Raw genomic sequence first — 24,839 nt, forward strand, 5'->3', positions numbered from 1 at the left:
AAAATTCTGGTGTATGAAAGGCAGTTTGGTTTTTGGGGCTGCCCGTCTTGCCCGTTAGTCCAAGATAAACCTTTGTTTTTTTCCTTATCTTGTTAACCATCATAAAGTCCACATCCACTTCCACTGTATGTGCAAATTGCAGTTGAATTATTAATGTCAAAATAGAATAGATTGATCAACAGTGTACCATTGCTTTGGTTGGGATAAACATTTTACAAAGATTGACAGCATTAATGTATATAACATAATGGAAATGTAAACGTGTATTAATTAGAACGTCTAGCTATTTTAATCTTCAAACCATGAGCCATTGATAGGATTGTCATCATCCTGTACTGCACTGGATGGTTTGGCACCAAAGAGAACACAAAGAATCTACACAGTATGGCCAGTGCCATCTTCATCTGTAGATATGCTGAGTCCTTTCCTAGGCACATCCTTGGCCCAGTCTGTACAAATTGCAACTCAATTTGTCATTATATACAATGCAGGGGGTGAATATCTATATATGCGTGTGTGTCTGTTTGTGTCAAGTATTAGAGTCTCTGTGGTGTAGCTTTGCCTGGTCAAGAGGCACACAAGGTGTTTGAGAAAATGCCTAGCCGGAGCCGGACTGCTTCAAAGACACATTCAACTATAAATTGGTTTGGAATGTTCAATGTTTTTTTTTTCTCAACTCACTTGAAATGCGGTGAACTTGAATGGTGATTCATTCTGGAAGACACCCTCCTTGAGCCATCTCTCAGGCTTGAATGAAGCTGCATCATGGCCCCAGTTATACTCCATCCTCCCCATTGAGTATGGAACATAAGTCACCATGCCTCCTGCTTTTACTTTGCTCCATCCGGCAAGATATCGTCCTTGAGGATCCCCTTAGGGTCCTGCATTTGCATTTCATTTCAACATTAGTTTACTATGTTGGTGCTTCAACTACTTCAAAGGATTATGGATCATGAAATTGGATATTGCAAGTACCTGTGGCACTACTGGGTACAAGCGAAGAGTCTCTGTGGTTACCGCATGCAAGTAATGTAACCTCCCCAACGAATCATATGTCAAAAGTTCCGCAAACTGTATTACTCTTTGATTGAACGATTTGGGATCTTCTGCGTTGTGCTGAACCAAGGTAGCCTTCTCTTCTGCTGCTCAATCTTCTTCCATATTTTTTAATTCCAAGTAGAGCTTCTCAGCTACATTAACATGAGTCATTATCATGTATATTTCCCAAGAGACCGTTGTGGCTGTTGTATCACAGCCAGCGATCACAAAGTTCAGGACAATGTCTCTGAGGCTCTTGTCTGTTAAGTTGCTATCAAGATCTTCATTTAACTTGATGAATCTTGTCAATATGTCATGTTGTATCTGGTACATCATGAAACGATTAAAAAAAGAAAAATAATGCCTGGTTAATTGAGAGTAAAGAATTATGCCATATTACCTGAATATTTTCTCCGGTTTCTTTAGCTTCTTTTAGCTCTGCTTTCCTTCTTCTTATAACTGAGTAAGTAAAATCATCAATTATTTTGATGCTCTTGTCAAGTAGACCTTCAGAGCCCACATTAAGGAATTTCTTTGCCTTCCACAGTGGATCGATGAAACGAAGTGTCATGATGATGTTTGCTGTGTCGAATGCCTTAGCAAAAGGATTATCTGGTATATTGGGAGCCAAACTCCCTATTTCTACTCCAAATCCCACCTTACATATGGAGTCCAATGTCATTCGCATGAACAATTCCTACGAAGTAGAGAAATTTGAATCACAACTGTTATGCAGAACAAAATAGATATGAAATAAATTTCTCGAAATTCGTATTGCATCACCTGCATGTCTACTTCTTGGTTGTTGAATGATGCTTCACTGAGAATACTAGAGAGCTTCATGCTGTATTCTCTAAAGACTACAGTGCTAAAATCCCTGAGATTCTTCGATGCAAACTCGAAACTTGCAGTCTTCCTCTGTTTTCTCCAAAGCTCACCGTCGACATTGAAGATCCCATCTCCAAGCAGAACCTCCATATATGAATGGTATGTTTCCCCCTTCATTTCAAATAAGAGAATAAAATGTTCAAATTATCCGCTATCTTAAAACAATGCAGTGCCATGACCAAGGTTTGGAAATTTTTCTGAAAATAGAAGTTTTATGTTTTTAGGTAGAATCTGTATATAATGAAGCATTAAGCATAGAAAACAATGACTTGAAAATTGGTTATCTTTGTGTTACAGGAGTACAGAACAAGGAGTCTTTCACTCTTTTGTCGTCACAAATTGATCAATGTCAGTTTTAATTGTACCTTGGGGTAATTGGCAAAGTTGGTCTTGAGGACATGTTCAACATTAGCAGGATCTGCGATGTAAGTGTAGGTCGTCGATGACATTGGCATGACTGAGAGTTCTCATCTCCGACAGGTACTTAACGAGCCAGTCATGCATTCGATCGTAATTCACGAACTGTTCAATGGCTGCTCCTACTAGAGGCCCTGTTTTGGGGCCTTTGCTGTTCCTTTGGTTCCATCCGTGGATGAAAATCCAAGACGGAACCATACAGGCCGTAACCAAAATCCCCATGTTGTTGTATTCGTCTATTTTCTTGCATTTGATATTAACGTAGTTTTGAGGGTGTTAATGTTTCTTACACTGTCTATGAATTATGATAACGCTAACTAGGAATTAAGTAGTTAACAAGTGGATGACATAGTGATGGAAGTAAGTTAATGCCAACAATCTTTGCATGCTTTTTGAGACTGCAGGCGGCTTCACATCCTCTTGTCTTGTCAACCTAATTTAATCTTACCAATCAAATAGAAAGAGTCGGAGATAATAACTAGGTGAAGTTCCGTGCGGGTGTGCAGTGCTGATGTATGGTTCATGCACCAGTCAATATATATATCTCAATTCTCAAGTCCATGCGGTTTTCTTTGACCATATTCATTTGGAGTTTCAGAGTTATTAATTCTTGAGAAAATGACATTAGCAGCTGTGAAGTTACTATTTCGTTTCATGATTACTTTGTAGCAAAGTCTAGAAAAATCACCAACTAATTTCCCTATACAAGTGTAGAAAAAAGGTTCCCCTTTCTGAGATGAAGTTTGCTTGTATTTAAATTACAACTTTCCATGGTATTAACACTGTTATTTTAAAGAGATTTCATAACTGCCAATTTTTATAATCGTTTATGACCAATTGTGCAGTTTCTGAATAGATGACATAATCCAATTTTTTTCCCCATCAAACCCAACCCCTATCTTCACAAAGCCAAAGATACCCACGCAAAATCACTTAAATTCAGATATTGGCTGGTTAATGAAGCCACTCCGATGGTCTGTTCTAGCATAGGCCATGGTGCTTTGGAAATCAAAGTTTGGAATTGTATATGGATTGTCACTCAAAAGTTGTGAAATTGGTCCCATATAATCCAACTCCAACATATGAGAAAGCGATGAAGTCCTTGGAAATTTCATCATTTGTTGCTGTTCATTAGTATCATCACTAACACCACCTCCTGTATTGTCAACATGGGATTGGGAGTACAATTCTCTTTCAGGTTTTTGATGCAACACCTTCCCTGCATGCCTCTTCTTATAGATCCTACAGAGAACCCAATCATCCAACTGAAGAAATTCACAAAAAACAGAGTCAAAAACAACATTACATCATCAAATTTTAAGAGACTTAATTTGGATTCCAAGAATTGAGGATCTAAAAGTCTTACTCTCATGGACCCATGTTGCTTATTGGGTTTTGTTGAACCTGTTAATCGATATTCATGCATAATCCAATCAGTCTTGACACCCTTTGGAGGTCTACCCTTGTAGAACACAAGAGTCTTCTTGACTCCAACACATTTGGAGTCACTATGTATAGCCTTATCAGTGCCTGTGGCCTTCCAATACCCTGACACCGCAGCTCGATTAGGCCGAACCCCATTTGGGTACTTTCTGTCTCGGGGACTAAAGAAGTACCACTCTCTCTCTCCAAATTCTGCTTTTTCTACACAAAGAAACTGGGTCAAGTAACGAATTAAGTCAATACAGGTATGAATAATAAAGGAGGCGTTTTGGGAACAAACCAGGCAAGTCCCAAGGATCGAATTTGTAAATATCGACTTCAGAGATATTTGAGACAAGGCAGGGTCTGGATGTGGCCTGGTTTTGGAGGTAATGAATTATCAATTCCTCGTCGGTTGGGTGGAATCTAAAACCAGGAGGAAGAGCTTTGGCTTCCATTGACTGTTTTTCAATTCCAAAACAAATGAAGCAAAGAAAGAAGAAAGTGATTTTCTTTTTTGGAATGTTAGGAGAGAAAGCAGAGTGCTTGAAATGTTTGCAAGGAGAGGAGGAGGTCTTTTATGGTTGTGGATTATTTGTCGTGTTGTGGAGTCTGTGGTTTTTTGATTGGTTATTTCCTTGACTTTCTTCGATACGACCGTGGCGCTTCTATATTGGATATTGACTTTTTATATCTCACCTCACTACAAGATAAGCATTGAAGGCCGGAATTAAGTTGTGGTTCTTATCCACCCACATCAGCAGTGGGGTCCATCATGGTTTGATATTTAATGTCACGTGTTAAGATGTGATTCTTTGGATTAGATCAAGACCCTCCACGGTTCACGGTCGTTGAAGGCCCAAAGCCCATGATATATATCCATCTAAGATACTAAAAACCCTGAATAAGCCTAATCTTTGAAGGCCCAAAGCCCACATACCCCACAAACCGCGAGAAGCAACTGTAAGACTAAGAGCAAGCCTTTTTTTTTTTCTCTTCATCTTTTCTTGTATATGATAGTGTTTTTGAATGCCATGGCAATACCATAAAGCTCTTGCAGTCACCGTAAGCTTCAGTTTCTGCAATCGTTAGGGCTTTTACATACAGTTACGTATCTAATTCATGATTCCAACTTCAATCAAGACCTCGTTTTTTTTTCTTTCTTTTTTTTTTTTTTTTATATCTATCGATGTCTAATTTACACTTGAATACTTCAATGCAGGTTTGATTTTTGTCCAATTGTTTATGTGGTCGAGACATGTATTCTTCTCGGGCTAGTAATGCCTACGGGCAACCATATGGCGGCCAGTCTGGGTATCCTCAAAACGTGAGTTTATGTTTAACTTTCTAGGAATCTAATTGAATCCGCATGTGGGTTAGGGTATTAGACCTAACGCATTATCTTTCGTGGAATCGCTTTCAAAAGATACAACTTTTGCTTGGTTTGGTTGGTTATGTAATCCGTGTTCAGAGAGACTATGGTTAAGTGGTTATCCTTTCCTCTATCATCTGATTGTGCTGTGTTTTTTTTTTTTTTTTTTGGGTCTACAAACTCCATTTGTGGATCACCAGCTAGATTATAGACGCTCACTACCACATACTTATTCTTTTTAATACCCTTTTTTCCTGTATTGTACTTCCTATCTGTATGAAGATACTGGCTTGTGTATTTATTGATTAAAGCTTTTCTTCTGGCCTCTTCGTTATTATCTTTTCAGCTGGGGTCTGCATATTCTGGGAGTTCTGTAGTAGGGCCAGATATGGGCTCCCAACATCCCCTGTCTTCTCGGCATCCATCAATACTGAGTAATTCTCAGGAAGCAGACATTGGTGGGTATCGACCACATCCTTCATCTGCAGCACATTATGGGGGCCAATACGGATCTGTGTATGAGTTAACTGCTTTGACAACTGCTCAACAGGTCTGCAGATTAAATTGTTCATTACTTCAGTTCTTAGTCCTTAGTTTCTTTGTATTTTCTACAACTCTTGCCTTAACAAAAGTCCAACGATGTACTTCTGAGTTTTGCCTTTCTGCTTGGCTTGAGTTTTTTTAATGGCCTTGTCTAAGGGCCTTTACTCCTGGTGTCCTATGTACAGGGTCTGTGTTGAAGTTGAGCTGGCAATTAAAATTTGATGTAAAATGAACTCATATTGTATGCATATATGTGGTGGCGGAAAATCAATTCTCTCTCTCTCTCTCTCTTCATTTTATTGGCAGCTTAGAGGTTCTGCCTTCGATGTTGCAAACATATGCTATTTTGGGATTGTTTTGTCTAATGGATTTCCTTACAATTCAGTCACTTTAAAAGTGAGAAGACCATGAGGTACCTACCAATTTTGTGGGTTACTAAAGTGCATGACATGGCCACTAGCCTCTAATATTTAGAAGATTACACAACTATTGAAACATATGTTGGGAATAATTTATTGTAATATGTAAGAAACTATTCCATAAGAACAGCAAAGTTACTTGATATTATTTTTATGCCACTTAATGTCGTTATGAGGTTACTGACATGTGTCCCAATCTGGGTAAATAAAATTGCTAACATGTATTGTTGTTTTAGCATAAAACACATTAACAGAATCGGACAAACTGATTCCCATGGATCAGTAAATAGTCTTACAGGAAGTATGTAATCCTGATATAAGTTATTGTTCTGTCAATGCCCTTGGTAACTTAAATACTGACATTTCCATATCCATAAGGAGAGTTAAGGTATCAAGATAGCAATGTTAAAAGCATTGTGGTTGCTTAATTATATTACTTCTCGTACCTAATAAATTAGGGTGCTCACCGTTGCCATTCTGTCTCTACTGCCTTACAAATACAACACTTATCTGCTGCCTTATGAACTGTATCTATGAATTCATTCAAGCCTATGTTTGTGTAGGTTCCAACAATTATCGCAAAAGGGACTGGTTCATCAGCTTTGGAAGGTCGTGGGGTCTATTCCTCTGCACTGCCTGTTTCACGTAAGTTTGCATCTAGTGACTGTGTCTCGTCATCAAGCCATGGATACATTCACAAAGATAATCAATTATTGCAGAGAAGATTCCAGATTATCCTGCAATGGACAGACGGCAGTACAGTGATCGACAAGGTGCTTATATGGTTAGGGACTTGCAAGGAGAACCGACTGCAAGATATACTGATTCCATTGGTTTATCTACTCAGCACCAGGTGTTTTTTTTTTCTATCCATTTGAAAAATTATCTTAGTTCCATTAGTTGCCGCCGGTTATTATTTATTTTAATTAAAAAACTTCTCTCTCATCTGCTAGTTTATGTTTGAAATGGTCTTATTGGCTTATGCTTCAAACTAAACTGGCTTTATATCCGTTTACTTTAACAGCCAGATGTTTATGATCGAATTGATCAAGCGTCACGGCTTCGACAAGAACATCTGCTAAAATCTCAGTCACTACAATTTCCTTCTATTGATGGGAGTGTCAGGTATTTCTTTACTTTGGTAAATTTTTGTGTATATGTGATAAGGTAACATGGTTTTTGCTCCGGTGGCGACTGGTGCTTCCCAGTGAGCGTAGCTATTTTCTCCATTAATGAGTGGACTGGTCATCCTTTCCTTCTGTATGATAATTTGGCATATGATTTTTGGTAATAGTTTGTGCACAGCATATGCTTCAAACCCAACTGAGTAGCAACACATTTCTCGCAGACAAATTGATTATCTTGCAGCAAGGAGTTCTGCTAGTCGTCATTCTGCTCAAGATACTGTATCTTATGGAGGAAGAATGGATGCTGATCCTTGCAGTTCATCAATGCTCAGTGCCTCTTCGTATGATGGGCAGCATGCTCCTTCTATATTGGGGGCAGCGCCACGAAGAAACGTAGATGATCTCTTGTATCCGCAAAGTTCATCAAATTCAGGTTATGGAGTTAGCTTGCCTCCTGGTAGGGACTATGGCACTGGAAAAGGACTTCATGGCACATCTCTTGAGTCAGATTACCTAGGTAGTTTGTTGTTTCATGGTGGTGTTCCAAAGATTGATGATCAAAGGGATGACAAGGCTACTTATCTTAGTGAATTTGAACGAAGAAAGGAGGAGCGTCGTCGGGACCATTTGCGTGAGAGGGAGAAAGAAAGAGAAAGGGAGAAGGAGCGTGAACGCGACCATGATCGTGAACGTGCACGGGAGCGAGACCGGGAAAGAGAACGAGATAGAAAACGGGAAAGAAAACGTGATAGGGTACGCATCTTAGAGTTGCGAGAAAAGGAAAGGGAGCGAGAACGCAAACGTGGGGTTGAACCTCGATGTGAACGAACTCCACCAAAACCGTCTATAGATCATCGTGGTTCTTCTTTGATAAAGGAGGGGAAATCATTACAACGGGACTCTTTAAGCCACGAAGTTCTGCATAGGTGGATCATAATGTTTCATTTTGTGTCCTAGTCTAGTTGTGAATATATAGCTGCTTACATCTTGAAGCCTTCATAACTAACTTGCTGTTCTGCTATGCTGAAGGCGCCACTCACCAGTTAAAGAAAAAAGGAGAGAATATGCCTGCAAGGTAAAGGAAAAATAATAAGAAGTCGTCATTCAATGATGAATAAACTTTTTTCCCTGTCCAATGGTCTACTCTATCTTTGCGGATTTTCGGTTCTGGACTGGAGAGGATTTGATCTATATTCTTCGTACCATTGCTTCTTGCTCATCCTTTTTACATTTTACCCAGATTGCCAATGTTCTTTCATCTCGGCTGAGTATCTGTGGTTGCCGAATTTTTCATCCACCATCTTTGGTGTAATTTCTCTTTTCAGGAGTATCCTCCCGCAATATCTTATTTTGGTGGTCTTTAAGCCCTGATTTTCAATGTTTAACTACCTGGTTTCTTGTTTCTTCCTTTGTTGGCTTCACCTTATCCTTATTTCCTGTGATTTTGAGGACGCCACTGATCTTCTGGCACCCTCTACCTATTCTTTTGGTTCCTAATTTATGGATATGGTGTTTCCATGTTGCTACTCGCTCAGAGATTCTTAATTCATATATCTGAACCTTAAGCATGAACCTAGCATCTTCTATGTGGCAGATGGTCTGAAGACAGTGTTGGATAATCGCCATTTTGGCTTCTTGTTTGAAACCTAGAGATCTATTGAACTATGAAAAACTTGAAAGCTAGCTCTCAAGTTTTTCTTTTTCTTTGAATTTCTCTTTACATTATTCCTTTGTTATTTGATCGTAGTAGTGTGTTTGCATTGCAACCTGAATAGTCTCTGAGGATTTTGTTCCTGTTTGTAATCAATGATGGCAACTTGCAGGTTAATTCATTCAGTTTGGTAGCTGAGGAAAGGGATTATTTGTCCATTGATAAGCGGTATCCCAGACTTTTCATAGCTCCAGAATTTACCAAAGTAAGAAATCCTAGTAATTTTGATATGAGCTAGTGTCTGTTTTGATAGTTGAATATCCATTTTCACTTCATGTTGTATTTATTTTAGGCTGTCTTGCATTGGCCAAAGCAGAACCTTAAACTTTCAATCCATACTCCTGTCAGGTCTCTTGCTCTTCTGAGGTTTATCTGTTGCTACTTTTTTGTCTCGATATAATTTTTTTTATTGACATCTTCAGTGTGCGTCAGTTACATTTTTTTCTGCATAGTTATCACCTTTTGATGTGGCGAACATGTGGCCTAGTGGTAAAGTTGCAGGGTGCAACCTAGAGGGCACAAGCTCAATTTCTGGAAATGGCCTTTGCACATATTATGTGGGGGTAAGGTCTGCGTACATCGTGTCTGCCCCCGACTCCGCCCACTGCGAGAGCCTTGTGCACGGGAGTTGTGTGCCTTTTTTTAGTTATCACCTTTGATGTCAAGGTTTTTTTTTCGACAATTACAATTCTGTTCATTTTCGACCAAAATTATAAGCTATGTATCCCCCAACTTCACAAAATAATCTTACAGCTCCATAACCTGTTGAGTGGAACAGTTTTGAACATGATTTTGTTGAAGCCGGCAGTATAACTGAGTTGATAAATCCGTCCAGTGAGCCTTTAGCTGAGGATCGTGTAAAACTGGCTCATGGAAGCACAGTTTGGAATGCCAAGGTAGGCCCTTTATGAACTTTGCTATGCCATCCTAGTATGCATATTTTATTTGTAGCTTCCATCAAAATTTGATTTGATTTATTCATTATTTATCTAACGTCAATATTTTAGCTATGACGGGTTGAATGGATCTATTTTCTTCCTGCTAGTCTTATATTACCTTTTTTGGAGTTACAAACTATCCACTTATTTGTGCTTTCACTCTACTCAAGTGCTTGATATCTTTATTTTTTTCACTGAGTTAGTGCCTCATTTTGTCATTGGTTCAGATGATTTTGATGAGTGGACTTAGCAAGAATGCTCTGGAAGATTTGTCGTCTGAGAGAACTTCTAATGACCGCATACCTCATATTTGCAATATACTTAGATTTGCTGTCCTGAAAAGGGACCGCTCTTTCATGGCAATTGGTGGTCCATGGAGTTCTGCTGATGGCGGTGACCCATCAGTTGATGATCCTGCTTTAATTCGAACTGTTCTGAGGTTATTGCTATTCCTTTTAGAAAAATTTTGCTTCCGACCTTGATGCTTTCCTGTACGGGTTTGAAGTAATATTTTGTTTTTTCAGATATACAAAGGATGTCATCCAACTCGATCTGCAATCCTGTTGTCATTGGAATCGTTTTCTCGAGGTATTAATTCATTTTGGCTTCTACTTGCTTGTTGCTCATCAGGTTTTGGGTTAATATATGAACTTGATGCATCACATACTTCTGCTTGCAACTTTTTAGAGACTTTTGGATGACTACTTTTTGTTTTTGGGATATTTGATGCAATCTTTGAGTTAGTGCACTACATAACAATTCTTGTAGTTAGCTGTTATGTTGTTAGATGAGCCATGGGAATTTCTTATTGGGTTAGATTCCTACTATCTGGATTGTACGAGAAATGTTTTACTATTTGGTTGTTGCACATATCTTGAGGTTAGAGAGCTAATCGTTAAGGTCATCTTAATTCACGTTTGCAGATACACTATGACAGAGTTGGGAAGGATGGGTTCTTTAGTCACAAAGAGGTCACTGTCCTTTTCCTTCCTGATTTGTCTGAATGTCTCCCTTCATTGGATACGTGGAAAGATCAGTGGCTTGCTCACAAGAAAGCTGTTTGTCAAAGAGAAAGAGAACTTCATTCGCAAAAAGAGGTTACTTTTTTTTTTCCCCTCTTGAAGTATTTGTTGTTTCTCCTCCCTGCAGCTTTTTGCTAGATCATCTTATTCACTTTGAGTAATTGTAGACGGAAGTAATGGATAATAACACGCAAGGACATCATATGCTGAATGTACAATTCCAACTACTTAAACTTTTCTTTTGTATTTTGAGTGTGGATGAAATAAGTCTTGGTGCAAGATAGTTGCTGATCATGAACCTGCACTGCTCTTCTAAAATATATGCAGCAAAATGGAGACCTTTGATCTGTGCGATTAAAATTTTTAGTTACAGTGGTCAGAAGTGGTACCTAACACCTATTTGATTTTATTTTACGATTTTGTCCATACTCCATGAATAAAACTTGGATAAACTGGCAATGTGCTGTGATGTGTTCCCTCGACAGGTCCCCGTCTCCCTATCTTTTCTTCTCATGTAATACTTCCTCGTTCCATCTTCATTTTATGCACGTAATGCTCGTAGAGCAACACAGCATGCTTCGGCAATGTCGCTTAACCAGATACAAATGCAATTATTTGTATTTAAATATTTCAATTCGGATTTAAGTTGATAGTATCCATCAGATTCTCATCTTAATGTTGCATGATGCGGTTTTCTGGATTGGTTTTAATCTGAACTTTCTAATCTAGGTACAATCTCATACTAATTCTGATTCATTTGTATATGGTTCCTCAAATTTCTAACAAGGATGATTATCGGTCTTGCAACCTTAACTGCTGTTAATTCTCTTAGCACATGCACTTCTGCAGCTGTTACCATTCTATCCTTCATTTCCAAATTCTTTTTCGTATGGGATATTGAATTAATAGCACCCTTATTTGACAATTTAACGCATAATCATGTAATTCTTTAGCACTGGAAGAACAAATGTTGTGCTACATGCAATAAGTAATTCAAATATATTAGTAAAACTTATGTATGCCTATTTACTATTCTCACCTTTATTTTCCACTTTTCCTCTGTCTCCCTTTTCCATCCATTGATCAGGTAGGTCAACACAGAATGAACCATACGAGTAGGAAAGTAGTGTCTGTTGGCTGTAGTTTATTGTGCGTCCTTTTTTTTCCCCCTTCCCCTCTCCAGCATAAAGTGGTGTATAAATTTATAATAGTATAATGGCCTGTTATTTAGATTAAAACTAACAATAACTTGTATTCTTTCAGAAAATTCAAGAGAAAAAGGAATGGCTTCAAGGTAATTGGAGTATGCAAATATTTTTGTTCAACCATTTTCATTTCTTATGCACTGAAACGGGTGGCCATTTTGCACCTTTTCCTCAGACAAGAAAATTGATTCCTCAAAAGATACTAAACGAGTGAGCAAATCAGTCAAAAATAATGAATTGGCATCTTCTGGAGAGACAGTGGATGTCAACACAGCAAAAGAAGGCAATTCGATGGTAGGTATTGCAGCTGAGGGACAAGGAGATGAACATGGAAAGAAGTATGGGACAAAGAATGGGGGTATGAACAAAGGAGGCAAGATTGTTGAGAAGGAACAGGGAGAAACAGGCGCTCAGACAGCTGGCAGTGCAAAGACAGGAAAAAAGAAGATTATAAGGAAGATTGTGAAGCACAAAGTTGCTGAGAATACTGATGGCAAAAAGGACTCCTTAGATGAGAAGGTTGTTGGAGAAAAAGATGCACAATTGGAGACCTCAGGTGAACAGAATAAATGTTCACCTAAACCTGCTGACATTAGCACTTTCGTAAGGAGAAAAGTTACAAAAAAGGTCCCCGTGCGTACTGCTGAAGAAACAGATAAGGATGTGCAGCCTGAGTTAAAAGACAAGAAGGATGCTGACTGTTCTGTAGACAAACAAAAGGATAAATCTGATCCTGGCAGCACTCCAATTGTGAAAGATGCTACTGTGAAGACAACCATAAAGAGGAAAGTTATTAAGAGGGTACCCAAGAAAAAAGCAACGGGTGTAGAAGCAAAGGATGGGACAATTTATGATACTGATCCAGTTGACAAGCATGCTGCAGATACAGGAGAACGCTCAAATCAAGTCAAGAAGTCCATTAAGAAAGTAATTGCTAAAAAGAAATCAGCAGCAGTTGCTGACAAGAAAGATAATGTGGCTATTTCATGTAAAACCACTATTGCGGCCGACAAGAATGATAAGAGGATGGGAAAGGAAAATGATATAAAAAATGGCTCAGGGGCTGAAGTGGAGATGGAGGCTGAGAAGAAGAAAACTACTCAGAAGGTTGATCAAGATGGTGATGGTGGAAAGCCAAAAGACAAGAAAGACAAAAAGGACAAGGATGCGAAAGATGATTCTAGAAGCAAATCTGGTAAAGAAGTGAAAGAAAAGAGAAAACCTGAAGAACTTCCCCATCACCCTGGGTTGCTATTACAAACAAAAGGGAGCAATGAATCTAAGGTAGATGATACCATCCCAAAATGTACTGTATAGTGCCACATTCTATTAAGATTATTATGCATGAATAGTTACTTAATATCTTTCCTATACGCATCTAATGGTTATTTCTTTACAACAGTTGCGTTCATTATCACTGTCACTGGATTCCTTATTGGAATACACTGATAAGGACATCGAGGAATCAACATTTGAGGTTTGCTTTTTCTCATCCACATGTTCATGTGTGCTGTTCGATGCAGTGTGCTTGTTTGTCTTACACTATTTGTGCAGTTGTGCAAAATGCCAGATTTATAGCTTCATTGCTAATGGTTGCCATGGTTTAACATTCTACAGCTTTCATTATTTGCGGAATCACTTTGTGAAATGCTTCAATATCAAATGGGCTCTCGAATTTTACTGTTCCTGCAGGTTGGTTTATAGTGTCCCTTCATCTATATGCGTAAGTAACACTTTTTCATTGATGCATTTATATTAAGTGCTTGATTTTACATGTAGAACTTGCGGAAAAGGTTTGTGATGAAAAGAAATCAACATAAGAGGCTACGGGAAGAAAAGCATGAGGACGAAAATGACAAGAAATCACCATCAAAGCGTCTGAAAGCCAATGAGGTTACTGTGAAAAGCAAACCAACTAATTCTGAAATGTCAAATGCAGCTCACCCAGGGGATGAAAAAGCTGCAGCTCAACCTGATGATGCCAAAATTGAGGCTGATGAGGGTAAATCTGCTGAGGTTATTGAAGATACAAAACTGGAGTACGAATCTGATGTTGAGGAGGACCCAGAGGAAGATCCAGAAGAATATGATGAGGTGGAGGATGCAAATACTGGATCTGACTCTAACGAGGTAAGAATACTGGCTCTTGTAAATTTGCACAAGCTTTTATTTGCAGAAGACTTTGCCATATATGGACTAGTATATGATGGAAATAGATGGAATACCCCAAAGCTGACATTTTGGGGGACTAATTGTATTTCTAGTCATTTTTATTGGCATGACTTTTAACCTTGTAGTCTTGTACTGCATTTCCTATTGTTATAGTTAATTAGGTTAGTCGTACCGAGCTCTTCAGCTGTTGCGATTTTTCATTTAGACTTTTGTTATACATTATTTTCTGATTGAGGCTGTTTTTTTTCCTGTGCTTACTGATGTGTTTCCTTTCTAAACAGAATGATGTAGGAGAAGGGAAGACTGAGGAGGATGCTGAGCTTGAAAAGGTGAAGGGGAAAACAAATGACGATCCCAGAGAATCTGCTAAGGAAAAAACTGATATGAAAGTTGATGAGGCAAAACCCAAGTTTGACGTGGATAAAATAGAGTCCAAGGTGGAGTCAGAGAAGAAAGAGCCTCCATCAAGGAAGGTGGCTGTGGTTGATAAGGAGATATTGCAGGTATAGTCTCAGGAATCTCTCGTTTCTTTTTGTGATTAACAATGAGGAAGCATTCTTTTGGTATCAATAACTCTTTTTTTCTTTTCTTTTTTTCTCTCAAACAGGCTTTTAGGTTCTTTGACCGGAATCAAGTAGGCTACCTAAGAGTAAGTTTTAACTTTTTAAATTCCCTAGTTGAATATTATCACGTGATAGACTAGTGAAGAACATTTCTTTTATTTTCAGGTTGAAGACTTGAGGTTGATTATCCACAACTTGGGGAAATTTCTCTCGCACAGAGATGTCAAGGTGAGACTAGCCTTTTTCCTGCGTTTATTGCTCTGAATTCTAGCTTGTATGGTTTTACAACAGTTTATTCCTGCTTCAGGAACTTGTGCAAAGTGCGTTGTTGGAGAGCAATACTGGAAGGGATGACCGCATTTTTTACAATAAACTCTTGAGGATGTGATGCTTGAGAATGAAGTGCTTCTGGATTTTAGTGTGCTTGAAGACTCGGTTATGCCCTTGAATTTCCTTTTTATAACCTCAAAGAGGTGAACAAAATTCATGTTCGTTCATACTCATCCATAGAAATTGAGAATTTTTGGCAATCCCACCCAAAACGGGGCTTTCATCATCACCATCAAATAATGAACTTAATTTGTGTTTAAGTGTCGATTTTTTTGTTTTTATGAATGATAGATGTTATTGACATATGGTGGAAAAATCACCCATAACAATATCCCGTGTTTATCACCATTACAATTTACACTTCTAGGAGCGAATTGTGTGGCGGACATTGCTCGGACCTTTGTCGTCTTAACCAGCTCATAAAGTGATAAAAGAGGACAGGCGGTAAGATTGTAAAGAAGAGATGAACAGATACTACTGTGACTATCACTGGCATTAAGCTCCAATGCTGACCATAAGAGGAAGATAAGTAGGAAGTTGCGCAGTCCACAGAGAAATTTAGGGGAAGATGGTAAGAACCAAATCCGTCATAATCCTTCTCCAATGCACATATCAAGACCCCTGCCATGTCACGTGAGCAGATAATTTACCAATCAATCAAATTTGTATCTGACTTAATAATCCAAAGACAATCATGGATCCATTGCTGCATTTATAGCAAAATTTGTAATACGATGCATTTTTTTTTTTTTAAATCTTAATCCTATCACCGAAACATCTGCTCAAGAGTGGACGACGATATAATAATTTAGATCAGAAAGAATATTCCCATCTTTATTAAAAAGAAAAGAAAAGAATATGCCAATGAATCAAATCATAAGACAATCACATAGTTACTTTCGTAAAGCCTACCTTGGGACCTCAAATTCTGGCCCATTATGCCTGGCAAGAACGCCAAGACTACTCTCGACTCTTCCTTGAAATTAATAAAGTGACGAACAGTAGTGTTCCACTTGTATGAACCTGAGATTCTCTTTTTTACTGCTACAGACGCTTCAAAATAAGAATTGCTATACAGCAATCTCTCCCTGCAAACATTTCCCAACATGTGTAAAAATTGCCAACAATCGTCATTGAAATGGTAGCTTTTATAATAAGAGAAAAGGCAAATAAAAACAAACACGACCATAAAGTGACAAAAGCTCAACGTGAGCTTTTTGAGCTATTGTGATTCTCGACTCACTTCCCAGTGCTGAAGAAGGAAAATAATTAGTTCAAGGATGGAAAAGTAATAATAATAAATACTCCAGACAAGTTGCATCACAAAAATGTTTGAACTTCTGAAAGAAAATCTCACCAGTGCTTGTTGCTTTGGACTACATGATGTACTACGATAACTTGTTACTTCTTTAAAAAGTACATTCCATCTCTTAGTTCTAACTTTTCTTCAGAAACTAAGCCAGATAAGAAGCTTTGCAAATGTTGGAGTGACGCCATTAGTGCAACTTGCATTAAGACTTTCACTGCTACAGATGAGGTAATCTGAGAATAACTGAAACAAATTGACATTTACCGAAACATAGACTTGGCAGGCTAGATAAAGTGCCAACTGAAATAAAAGTATTCCTGAAGGGTAAGTGTTTGAGTGAAAGAAGTCATATGAACTTTTGCTTCATTAAGGTCAGCATGTCCCTACTATTAATGAGTAAAACCATTTATTTTGTGTCAAATTGTAGAGCTAGGGTTTTTGTATGAAAATTAAAGATGTGTCATAAACATAATGCTTCTATTTCAAAGACTTCGATAACCTTTTAGCATTGATACTCAAAATATTTGAAAAAAACTTATGCAAGATCACATACCTCATACACGGTCATCTCCTTGCGTATTTGATCCTCAACTGAATCCACGGATCTCTCCCCCTCCTGGGCCTCCTCATCTCCGACTAACAGCTCCTCATTCCCACCATTGCTGATGTTTTTGTCACTGTCCACCATTTCCAACAGAGTAACTACATGGTCATTAAGGTCTTGCCCTGGTGATTCTAAAAGAATTCCCTGCATACAGGAATAAAGGCAGGAGTTAGGTTCATCGACCAGAGTTCTTAGAAACTTACAATACTTGATACATATTGCCGAAGGCAGATTTCAAGTTCATACGCCTACTGCATCAGAATGGAATAAAACACTTATGATGCAGAGACATGTGTTCCACTAGATACAATCCAAATCATTGGTAAACTTACATTACACATACTGCTGGACTGAGCTTCTATAACTCAAACATAATCCCATTACATGACCAAATATTGGGCTTCAACCCTTAACAACTGGCCAATTTGTCAGTCACTCTCAGGTTTACCATAAGAGTACTTTAGTCCGTTCTTGGAGATGATACCTTGAAATATGACTTAGAGACCTTCAGCACATGACAAAACATTAATATAGTTTGGCACTTAAACATTATAAGAATTTATAATGTTTTGAACTAGGTTCGTTCTTATATTAAAACTTAAAATTCAGCATATAATACAAGAAGATACAAAAATATCAGAATATTGACATGCTCTACGATTTACAATTTTAACAACTATGTCATTGACTTATAACTTTTATTAATTCACAATAATCAATGAAACTTCATTAAATACAGCTTCGAAATCCTTGGCCAACTTTCGAAACAATAAAGGAGCAAAAGTTTCGCCTTTAGTGAAGTGGAAAGCTGTAATAAATTTTTGAGATGGTAACCACAAAAGAAAATTGGTTATTAAGAACTGAGTCCACATGACATTTGGAAGCATTTGTTTGATTATGAACATGTTCCATCAAACTAATACAATCTCTACAAAGGGTAAAATAATTTTCAGAGGATCACATTTAACTATGATAAAGAAAATGAACTGAGTTTGTCAAACATGCCTTGCTTATCCAAAAATTTGTTCTCCTGTTGAGAATATCCACTGGTACTCCTATAGCAGCAGCAAGGTTTTTTGAGGTCCAACTGAAATTAAAATAACATAAAATTAGCTCGTTAATTAGTAATATTTCACGAATCATGAAATTTCCAAGGTTACCTTGGTTGATCTTGGAATTTCATAATGATTGCTGCATGTATAGGTGCCACGGTAAACTGCATTGCTCGATCTTCAGATTGCAACTCTAACTAAAGCAGCATGCCCATTACAGAAACATGTCAAAAGTATATTAACCAAACAAACATCACACGATTCACACCCTTCCCCCCCCCCTCTCCCCCACCGTCCTGGGAGAAAAAACCAATGCCTATGAAATATAACAGCAGTAAATGCAAAAAGTAGTGAATGAGCAACAAATAGCAGGGTAAATTTTGAGGCAACTAACCTTGACAGTTCCAAGATTTTTCTTCCAAAGTAGCTTCCGAGGGGTTTTTATTTCAAGAAATCTTTGTGCATAATCTGAGAGCAGCTTGTCAATGGGTTCTGGTACGTTAAGAGACTCATCCTGAAATTTCTCTCTATCAGTTAATTAAACTTATTGCAAAGAAATAATGAAATTATAGGAGGTTGGTGCATCCCAACTATCAAACAGTGATTGCGACTAAGGAAATGCACACCTACATTAAATTCCTTTTTTTCTTTCAAGAAATTAATCCAAAGTTTCATTGATCTTTCTCATCATCACTTTAAAACGACTGCATATGCATTATCATTGACAAAGGGGAAAGAAAAAAAGGATGGATAACAGATTTTCCACTACCTGGATTGGGGGCCAGAAATTTGAAGATATGATTGTAGCATCAAGATTATCAAGAGACACATCAATCTCCCCCGCTTCAATTCCTAAACATTCATTCAGCAGAAGTTACCATAAAATTCTCTCTCATAATTTAAAATAGGCAAAATTATAGAAGATGGTAAATAAGCAATCGAAGGAAAGAGTGTCATAGAGGTAGTTAGCAAGACAGAAGTTTTCAATAATTCAAATTATACCTGTTTGTGGAGTCTGATTTCTGTTCATTTTGATATTAGTATTTGTCCTCTTTGAGTCAATTAAATCATTAAGCATAATTTCACACCTCTGCATACTACTCTCACCAAAATGTATCTGGAAAAAGACAGCAAACTGGTGAAAATAAAGCAAACAAACTTGCAATAAAATGCTTTAACACTGCACAAGAAGATAGAGAAACTTGCAATTGAAGTAGTTAAAGAACATAATCTCAACCAATAGACCCACCAAGGAGAAAATATGAAGAAAAAAAAGCCATATATGCAATACAGCACCTGCCTTGAGAAGTTCTAAAGTACGTATTTCTGAGTCAATGTCATAATCAGATTTGTTCAAAAGTTTTTCAGCCAACATTACACGATATTCATTAACAAGTTGGTCTTTTGAACCAATTATGCCAACAATCATCCCAAGTATGTTGACCTTCCTTCGATTTCTGCTGCCCTTCAAAGGATCAGCCTCTACAGGGTCTGGCTCCCACCTGCAAGTTGAGAAATCAGTCAGCAGTTTGAAATGATAAGATGGATTAGCTCAAAGTTCAATAACATCAGCTGCACCGCTTGGATTCAATCTTATCATATATAATTAACATAATAGTTTTCACATACTGCATGGCATTGATCCAAGCTTGCTTGTCATCTATGTTGAAATCATCAGCAGTGCCAACATTTTCCAGATTTTCTTCATCCCTATTCAGTTCTTCAAGAAGGCTATCCCCGGAATTTCCAGATGCATTTGGATTCCCACCAGTTCCATCAGTAAGCATGGTGACAATGCATTTTATGGTATCTTGCCTTCCCTTTAAATAGTCCCTTATTGGTTCGCCAACTGCTTCAAGAAAAACTCCAGCTGGGTCTATAGTCCGAAGTGCTTTAATTGTTGAAACATACTGATGCAATATATCATTAGTTGAGGCACCAGCAGTAAGCAACCGATATTTTAGTGCAGAAATAAATGACTCAACCAGCTTCGAATGTTGTCCGGTATATTCAAGACACTGTTTCAAGTCCTCAATTGCAGGAGAACTACAAAAACACGTGAATTAATTTCAACAAATCAAAGAAATTTCAGGAACATATTATAACAATAGCAGCACAAAATCTGAAAACATCATGGGATGAATCTTTTGCATGAAATGGATAAAAACTACATGAATATAATGAGGTGGTATAACACTTTCAAATTCTTTGTTTTCGCTCGTCAACTACTGCAGCGAAAACAAATAAAAAATAGGTTTAATAGCAAATAACTAAAAAAAACCCAGAAAGTAATGTGTTTCAGTTTCCATTAAAAATTTAAAATCCTGCACCGCTGCACATATCTTGAGCAACATTCAACAACTTATGCTCCTCTACCCATGAGGAAAAAGCATTTTGATACTAAAGCGTTGCCACCGATTAATTGATTCTTCAAACCTGATGTCTATGACTAAAACCCTCCTCTACCCATGAGGAAAAAGCATTTTGATACTAAAGCGTTGCCACTGATTAATTGATTCTTCAAACCTGATGTCTATGACTATAAGATAACTCAGATCAATTCTCCTGTCATGTAACTTTATAAAACATTAAGAGATTTATCCTCAAAGATTCACCACAAATTAATGCAGTATTCGTCTCAATTAGTTAACCTGTTCTACTATAAAAACATGTAGAATATTTCCATTGTATTTCTATGGCAATCTAAAATCATTAAAACCTAACAAAGTTTCAAAATCTACTTTTTTAATGTCCATGCTTCTTTAATTTTGGACAGACTCATGAAGCAATATTAGGAAAGTTTGTTAAGTCAGTACCATTATTAGTTTACATCCAAAATAGAAATCTAATGGAGAAATGACGTTAAAATGTAGAGTGACTCACCTTTCAGGATAATCCACAATAATCTCAAAGAGTTTGCCGATCCTTAAATCTTGAAGTGTCTCATAAGCAAAGTACTCTAGCCGCAACTGCCAGAGGTGACTTTGGGACAGATGAAGGACTATCATGACTAATAGACTCCCCAAGATAAGCAAGAAGAGCATGCAAGAACTGAAGGGGCACAGCCTGTGGAGCACACCGCCAACAAATTATCCATTACAAAACCCAGCATTTAGGAAATCAAGAAAGATCTTGGTCCAAAAAAGACCACGATCAACATTCTTAACATGTCAAATTGCTCTTAATTATTCTCATGAACATAATGACCCATGAGAATTTGCAATGGCTCCCTTAAGTAAACCAAATGGTCCACATAAAATAAAAGGAAAGGACATAAGAACCTAAAATGTGGTACCATCCATCTACAGCCAATGAGACTAAACATAGCTAGCCAGCGAAATCATATGCTCTATTTCATTTTATGATAACAATTTAGCTAATATGTGAACCATATTCTGGACACAACACTCAGGCATTTATCTATGATAAGAATTCAGCTAATGTGTGAATGGCGACAACAAGTGCAACATGGCCAACCCCATACGTCGATGAATGAATCCACAAGTATGCACGAAATTATCCAGAAACACAGAAAACAGACCTCTATCCAGTCTTTAATGGACTGCAAAACAGAATTTCTGAAATCATCGCCAGCCAAATCATGTACTTTAGCCTGCAAAAAAAAAAAAGACTAGTGCAATAGAAGCCATAATGAACTATAATATTTTAAAGTATGTTAAAATTCTAGATGAATATTAAAAAAGGTGATGAAATTAGAAAAAGGCTGTCAATGTGCTAGTAAAGATGAAGAAAAATGAAAAAGGCATCCTCACCTTCAGAAGCAAAAAGATAGCAGAAGCATAGGCATCTTCAGCCATAGATGTAAACCCAAGACTTCTAAGATTGAGAACAACCTTTCCAATGTTCTTTACCAATGCATTGTTTTCAGAAAATTTACCCAGGCCACATTCATCTAAATCCATTTTTCCAGTTCTGCAGGGTACTTTGTTTCTCTCATCTATGTCCATGTCATCAATATCTTGAGAGTCATTTTCATAATTAAACTCTCCATTCACAGTTGTACTTAATTCTTCCAGCCTTCCCTTAAAATACCAGTGCAGTATCTCTGAGAACATCGTAAGACATACAGAAAGGTAGCAATTAATCTTGCTATTAAGTTATCATCAGGAAACAACAAACTCCAAAGAAAGAAGGAATCACTGGTAAACAGTCAGATAAATAAAGCAGAGATTATCTCTCTTCCGTGATCACATCTTATGTAGACATTGGAAATATAGAAAGCTTGAAAGTGGCAAACAACATATCAATGAGAAACAGATGAATGCAATTAATCACACTGCACAAATTCCAAAGGTGGGCATAATCATGATGAGTTTTGCTCTAGGAAGCACGGACACTTCTAAAATGACGAAGTGTCCGTGTCGGACACCGACAAGCCGCCGACACGTGTCCTGACCGTGTCAGGATTTTGGTCAACTTTTTAGAGGGAGGACACGGTGGGGACACTCCTGGACACGTTTTTGGCTCTCCCTCAGCTGGAAAACAAAGGACAAAAGGGGGAAATTTCTTAGGCTCTTTTTCTCTTTGGAGGAGTTGATGTTTTATGTCCCACTCACCATGAGATTCTTACATGTACGAAGTCAAGTCTGATGTGGTGTGTCTACCTTGAAACCCTTGTTCTTTATTGTTGGTCAATAGGTGTCCTTAACCTAGTTTCCATTCATGAATGCTCGTGCAAGGAAAAAAATGTCATTTATTTTTTACTCTTTTATAATTTGAAAAAATACCTAGAAATATATTTAATAAAATCAAGCATTATGCAATTCAAAAATATTTGTTTATGTTAATTTTTATATAGGATATATATATTTTATATATATCTACGTATGCGTGTCCGTGTCCTACAAAATTTGAAATTCCCGTGTCGGAGTGTCCTTGTCGTGTCGTGTCCCGTGTCCGTGTCGGTGCTTCCTAGGTTTTGCTACTACCCAATGCCTTTCCTGGATAAGCAGCAGTTTATGTTATCTCACTACCTGAGCAGTCTTTACTCTTTTTCCCCTTTTTGAGGTAGAATATCACAAAAGATATCATGAGAAGTTGCACCAAGCAATATAGCCAACAAATTATACTGGTATTATAGTTTTTATAGCATTCCTCTAGGATATTGATCAATTCTGTAATAAATTGTTTGCAGATAAAATGGAAAGTTCTTAAGGTCTAGAAAATAACAGAAGATGCAGATTTAGCAGTCATAGATCACCCAAACGACATACTTATATCCAGTTGATCTCCAAGGTAAAAAATAGAGAGGGCCCATCTAGACTCAATACATCACTCTCACTGCAATATCTATGTCATAATATCTACTTGAAACATCTAGCATATATATCCATACAATTCTGAAAGATACCTCATGCACGCAACATCACTAATTAAAATTTATCAAACAAAACAGCACTAATTAGTAAAGATGAGTATACCAGGGAAATGACGAGGAAGCCTAGCCATAAAAACTGAAGACACCATCAATTGGTATTTAGATAAAAGATGTGTTTTTTCAGCACTTGAATGGTGCTCTCCCTCAGATAAAGATTCCTTGTACAACTGTAAAGCATGAACCAGCACCAACAAACACTTTTCCTGATACTGTTTTTCCAAAGATATTTCTTCCAAAGCTTTACATAATACTTGTTGAAGGCTGTCCTCGTAAACCTACATTCACATTGAGCACAGAGTAGAGCAACAATGCAGTATGGACAAATAATTGAAACAGGTACAACCAAAAAAATCAATAATCACATACGGGAGGCTCATTCTTGTTAGGGATTGCCTCATTGCTGTACGCATCAAAGTGCTGCCAGAATTTCGAAACGCAATTTCTCTCAAATGTCTCCTGTAACAAACAACTCTGCTAAATGATCTATCACTTATTTTGAAAATTTGTCACTCAAATAAAGTGTCATCCGTGGCATCACTAACGGTATTTGTACTTAACCAAAAGGTTCGCGTGCTACCTGTAGACAACCTAGAAAGTGGTCGCGGACAAGAGAAGAGAGGCTGTGCTTGCAGAGGCCGTGCACGTTAGATGCAAACTCGGAATCAACTGAGAAGTCGCCATTGAGAAGAGCCTCTGTGTTGGCACAGAACGCGCTGTCGCTCTCGAGGATTTCCTGAATCGAATCGCCGGTGAGAGTGTCGAAAAACGGAGGAGTCGTCAGAGGGAGACATTATACTTTAAATAGGTTTTTTATCCATAAGATAAAACTTAAAAGTTATATTGCAAGAAAAACAATTTTAAAAAAGAAGAATTTTAAAAAAAGAATAAAACCTTAAAACTTATTAAAATACTTTTCCTTTTTTTTCTTCCTTCTACTTCCTTGCATCATCATATTGAAAGTTGATCGTGTGGTCATCATTTTCAACGGACGAACGAACTATCAAAATGAAGCTCTAGGTCGGCCCAATCAAAGCTCAATCATCACCAACAGTAAAAAATCACTTAAGTCGTAGAAAAAATTTCATGAAACCACGATCACCGTTTAAAAAAGAGCTATATCCGATCAATACGGTCAACGCCGATGACCATCAATACTTCCAATCAACTCCACAGACCAAGGCGCATCACCTTTGAGGTTTTATTGTTTTTTCAAACTTTTTTTCCATTTGAATCTATAAATATTATATATGTTTCATATATGATGTTATATCTGTTTTGTATATGTCAATATTATATATGTTTTGTATTT

The 24,839-nt window shown here is 37.6% G+C and overlaps 1 protein-coding gene, 1 long non-coding RNA gene and 3 pseudogenes across 3 annotated transcripts; 2 read left to right on the forward strand and 3 right to left on the reverse strand.

Moving 5' to 3' along the window:
* Positions 1-229: 229 nt before the first annotated feature.
* LOC120016371 lies at positions 230-2,594 on the reverse strand (annotated as a pseudogene).
* LOC120016439 lies at positions 988-2,392 on the forward strand. Its single transcript, XR_005471986.1, has 3 exons — positions 988-1,126; positions 1,586-2,025; positions 2,224-2,392. It is a non-coding gene; the product is annotated as an uncharacterized LOC120016439 (long non-coding RNA).
* A 499-nt stretch (positions 2,595-3,093) lies between the features above and the next one.
* Positions 3,094-4,318, reverse strand: LOC120016406 (NAC domain-containing protein 1-like). 2 transcript variants are annotated; one of them, XM_038869171.1, is made up of 3 exons: positions 4,067-4,318; positions 3,710-3,978; positions 3,094-3,608 (listed from the first exon to the last, which is right to left on the reverse strand). In XM_038869171.1, exons 1-3 carry the CDS (start codon positions 4,221-4,223, stop codon positions 3,273-3,275), a joined length of 762 nt encoding a protein of 253 aa, XP_038725099.1. In that variant the 5' UTR covers positions 4,224-4,318; the 3' UTR covers positions 3,094-3,272. The 2 variants fall into 2 exon arrangements, with proteins under 2 accessions (XP_038725099.1, XP_038725089.1); XM_038869161.1 differs by having other exon boundaries at positions 3,710-3,987; positions 4,067-4,316.
* A 397-nt stretch (positions 4,319-4,715) lies between these two features.
* Positions 4,716-15,424, forward strand: LOC120016361 (annotated as a pseudogene).
* LOC120011375 lies at positions 15,417-24,506 on the reverse strand (annotated as a pseudogene).
* Between the last annotated feature and the right edge of the window lie 333 nt (positions 24,507-24,839).

This window comes from Tripterygium wilfordii, chromosome 2, assembly GCF_013401445.1.
Source record: "Tripterygium wilfordii isolate XIE 37 chromosome 2, ASM1340144v1, whole genome shotgun sequence".
Lineage (NCBI taxonomy): Eukaryota > Viridiplantae > Streptophyta > Magnoliopsida > Celastrales > Celastraceae > Tripterygium > Tripterygium wilfordii.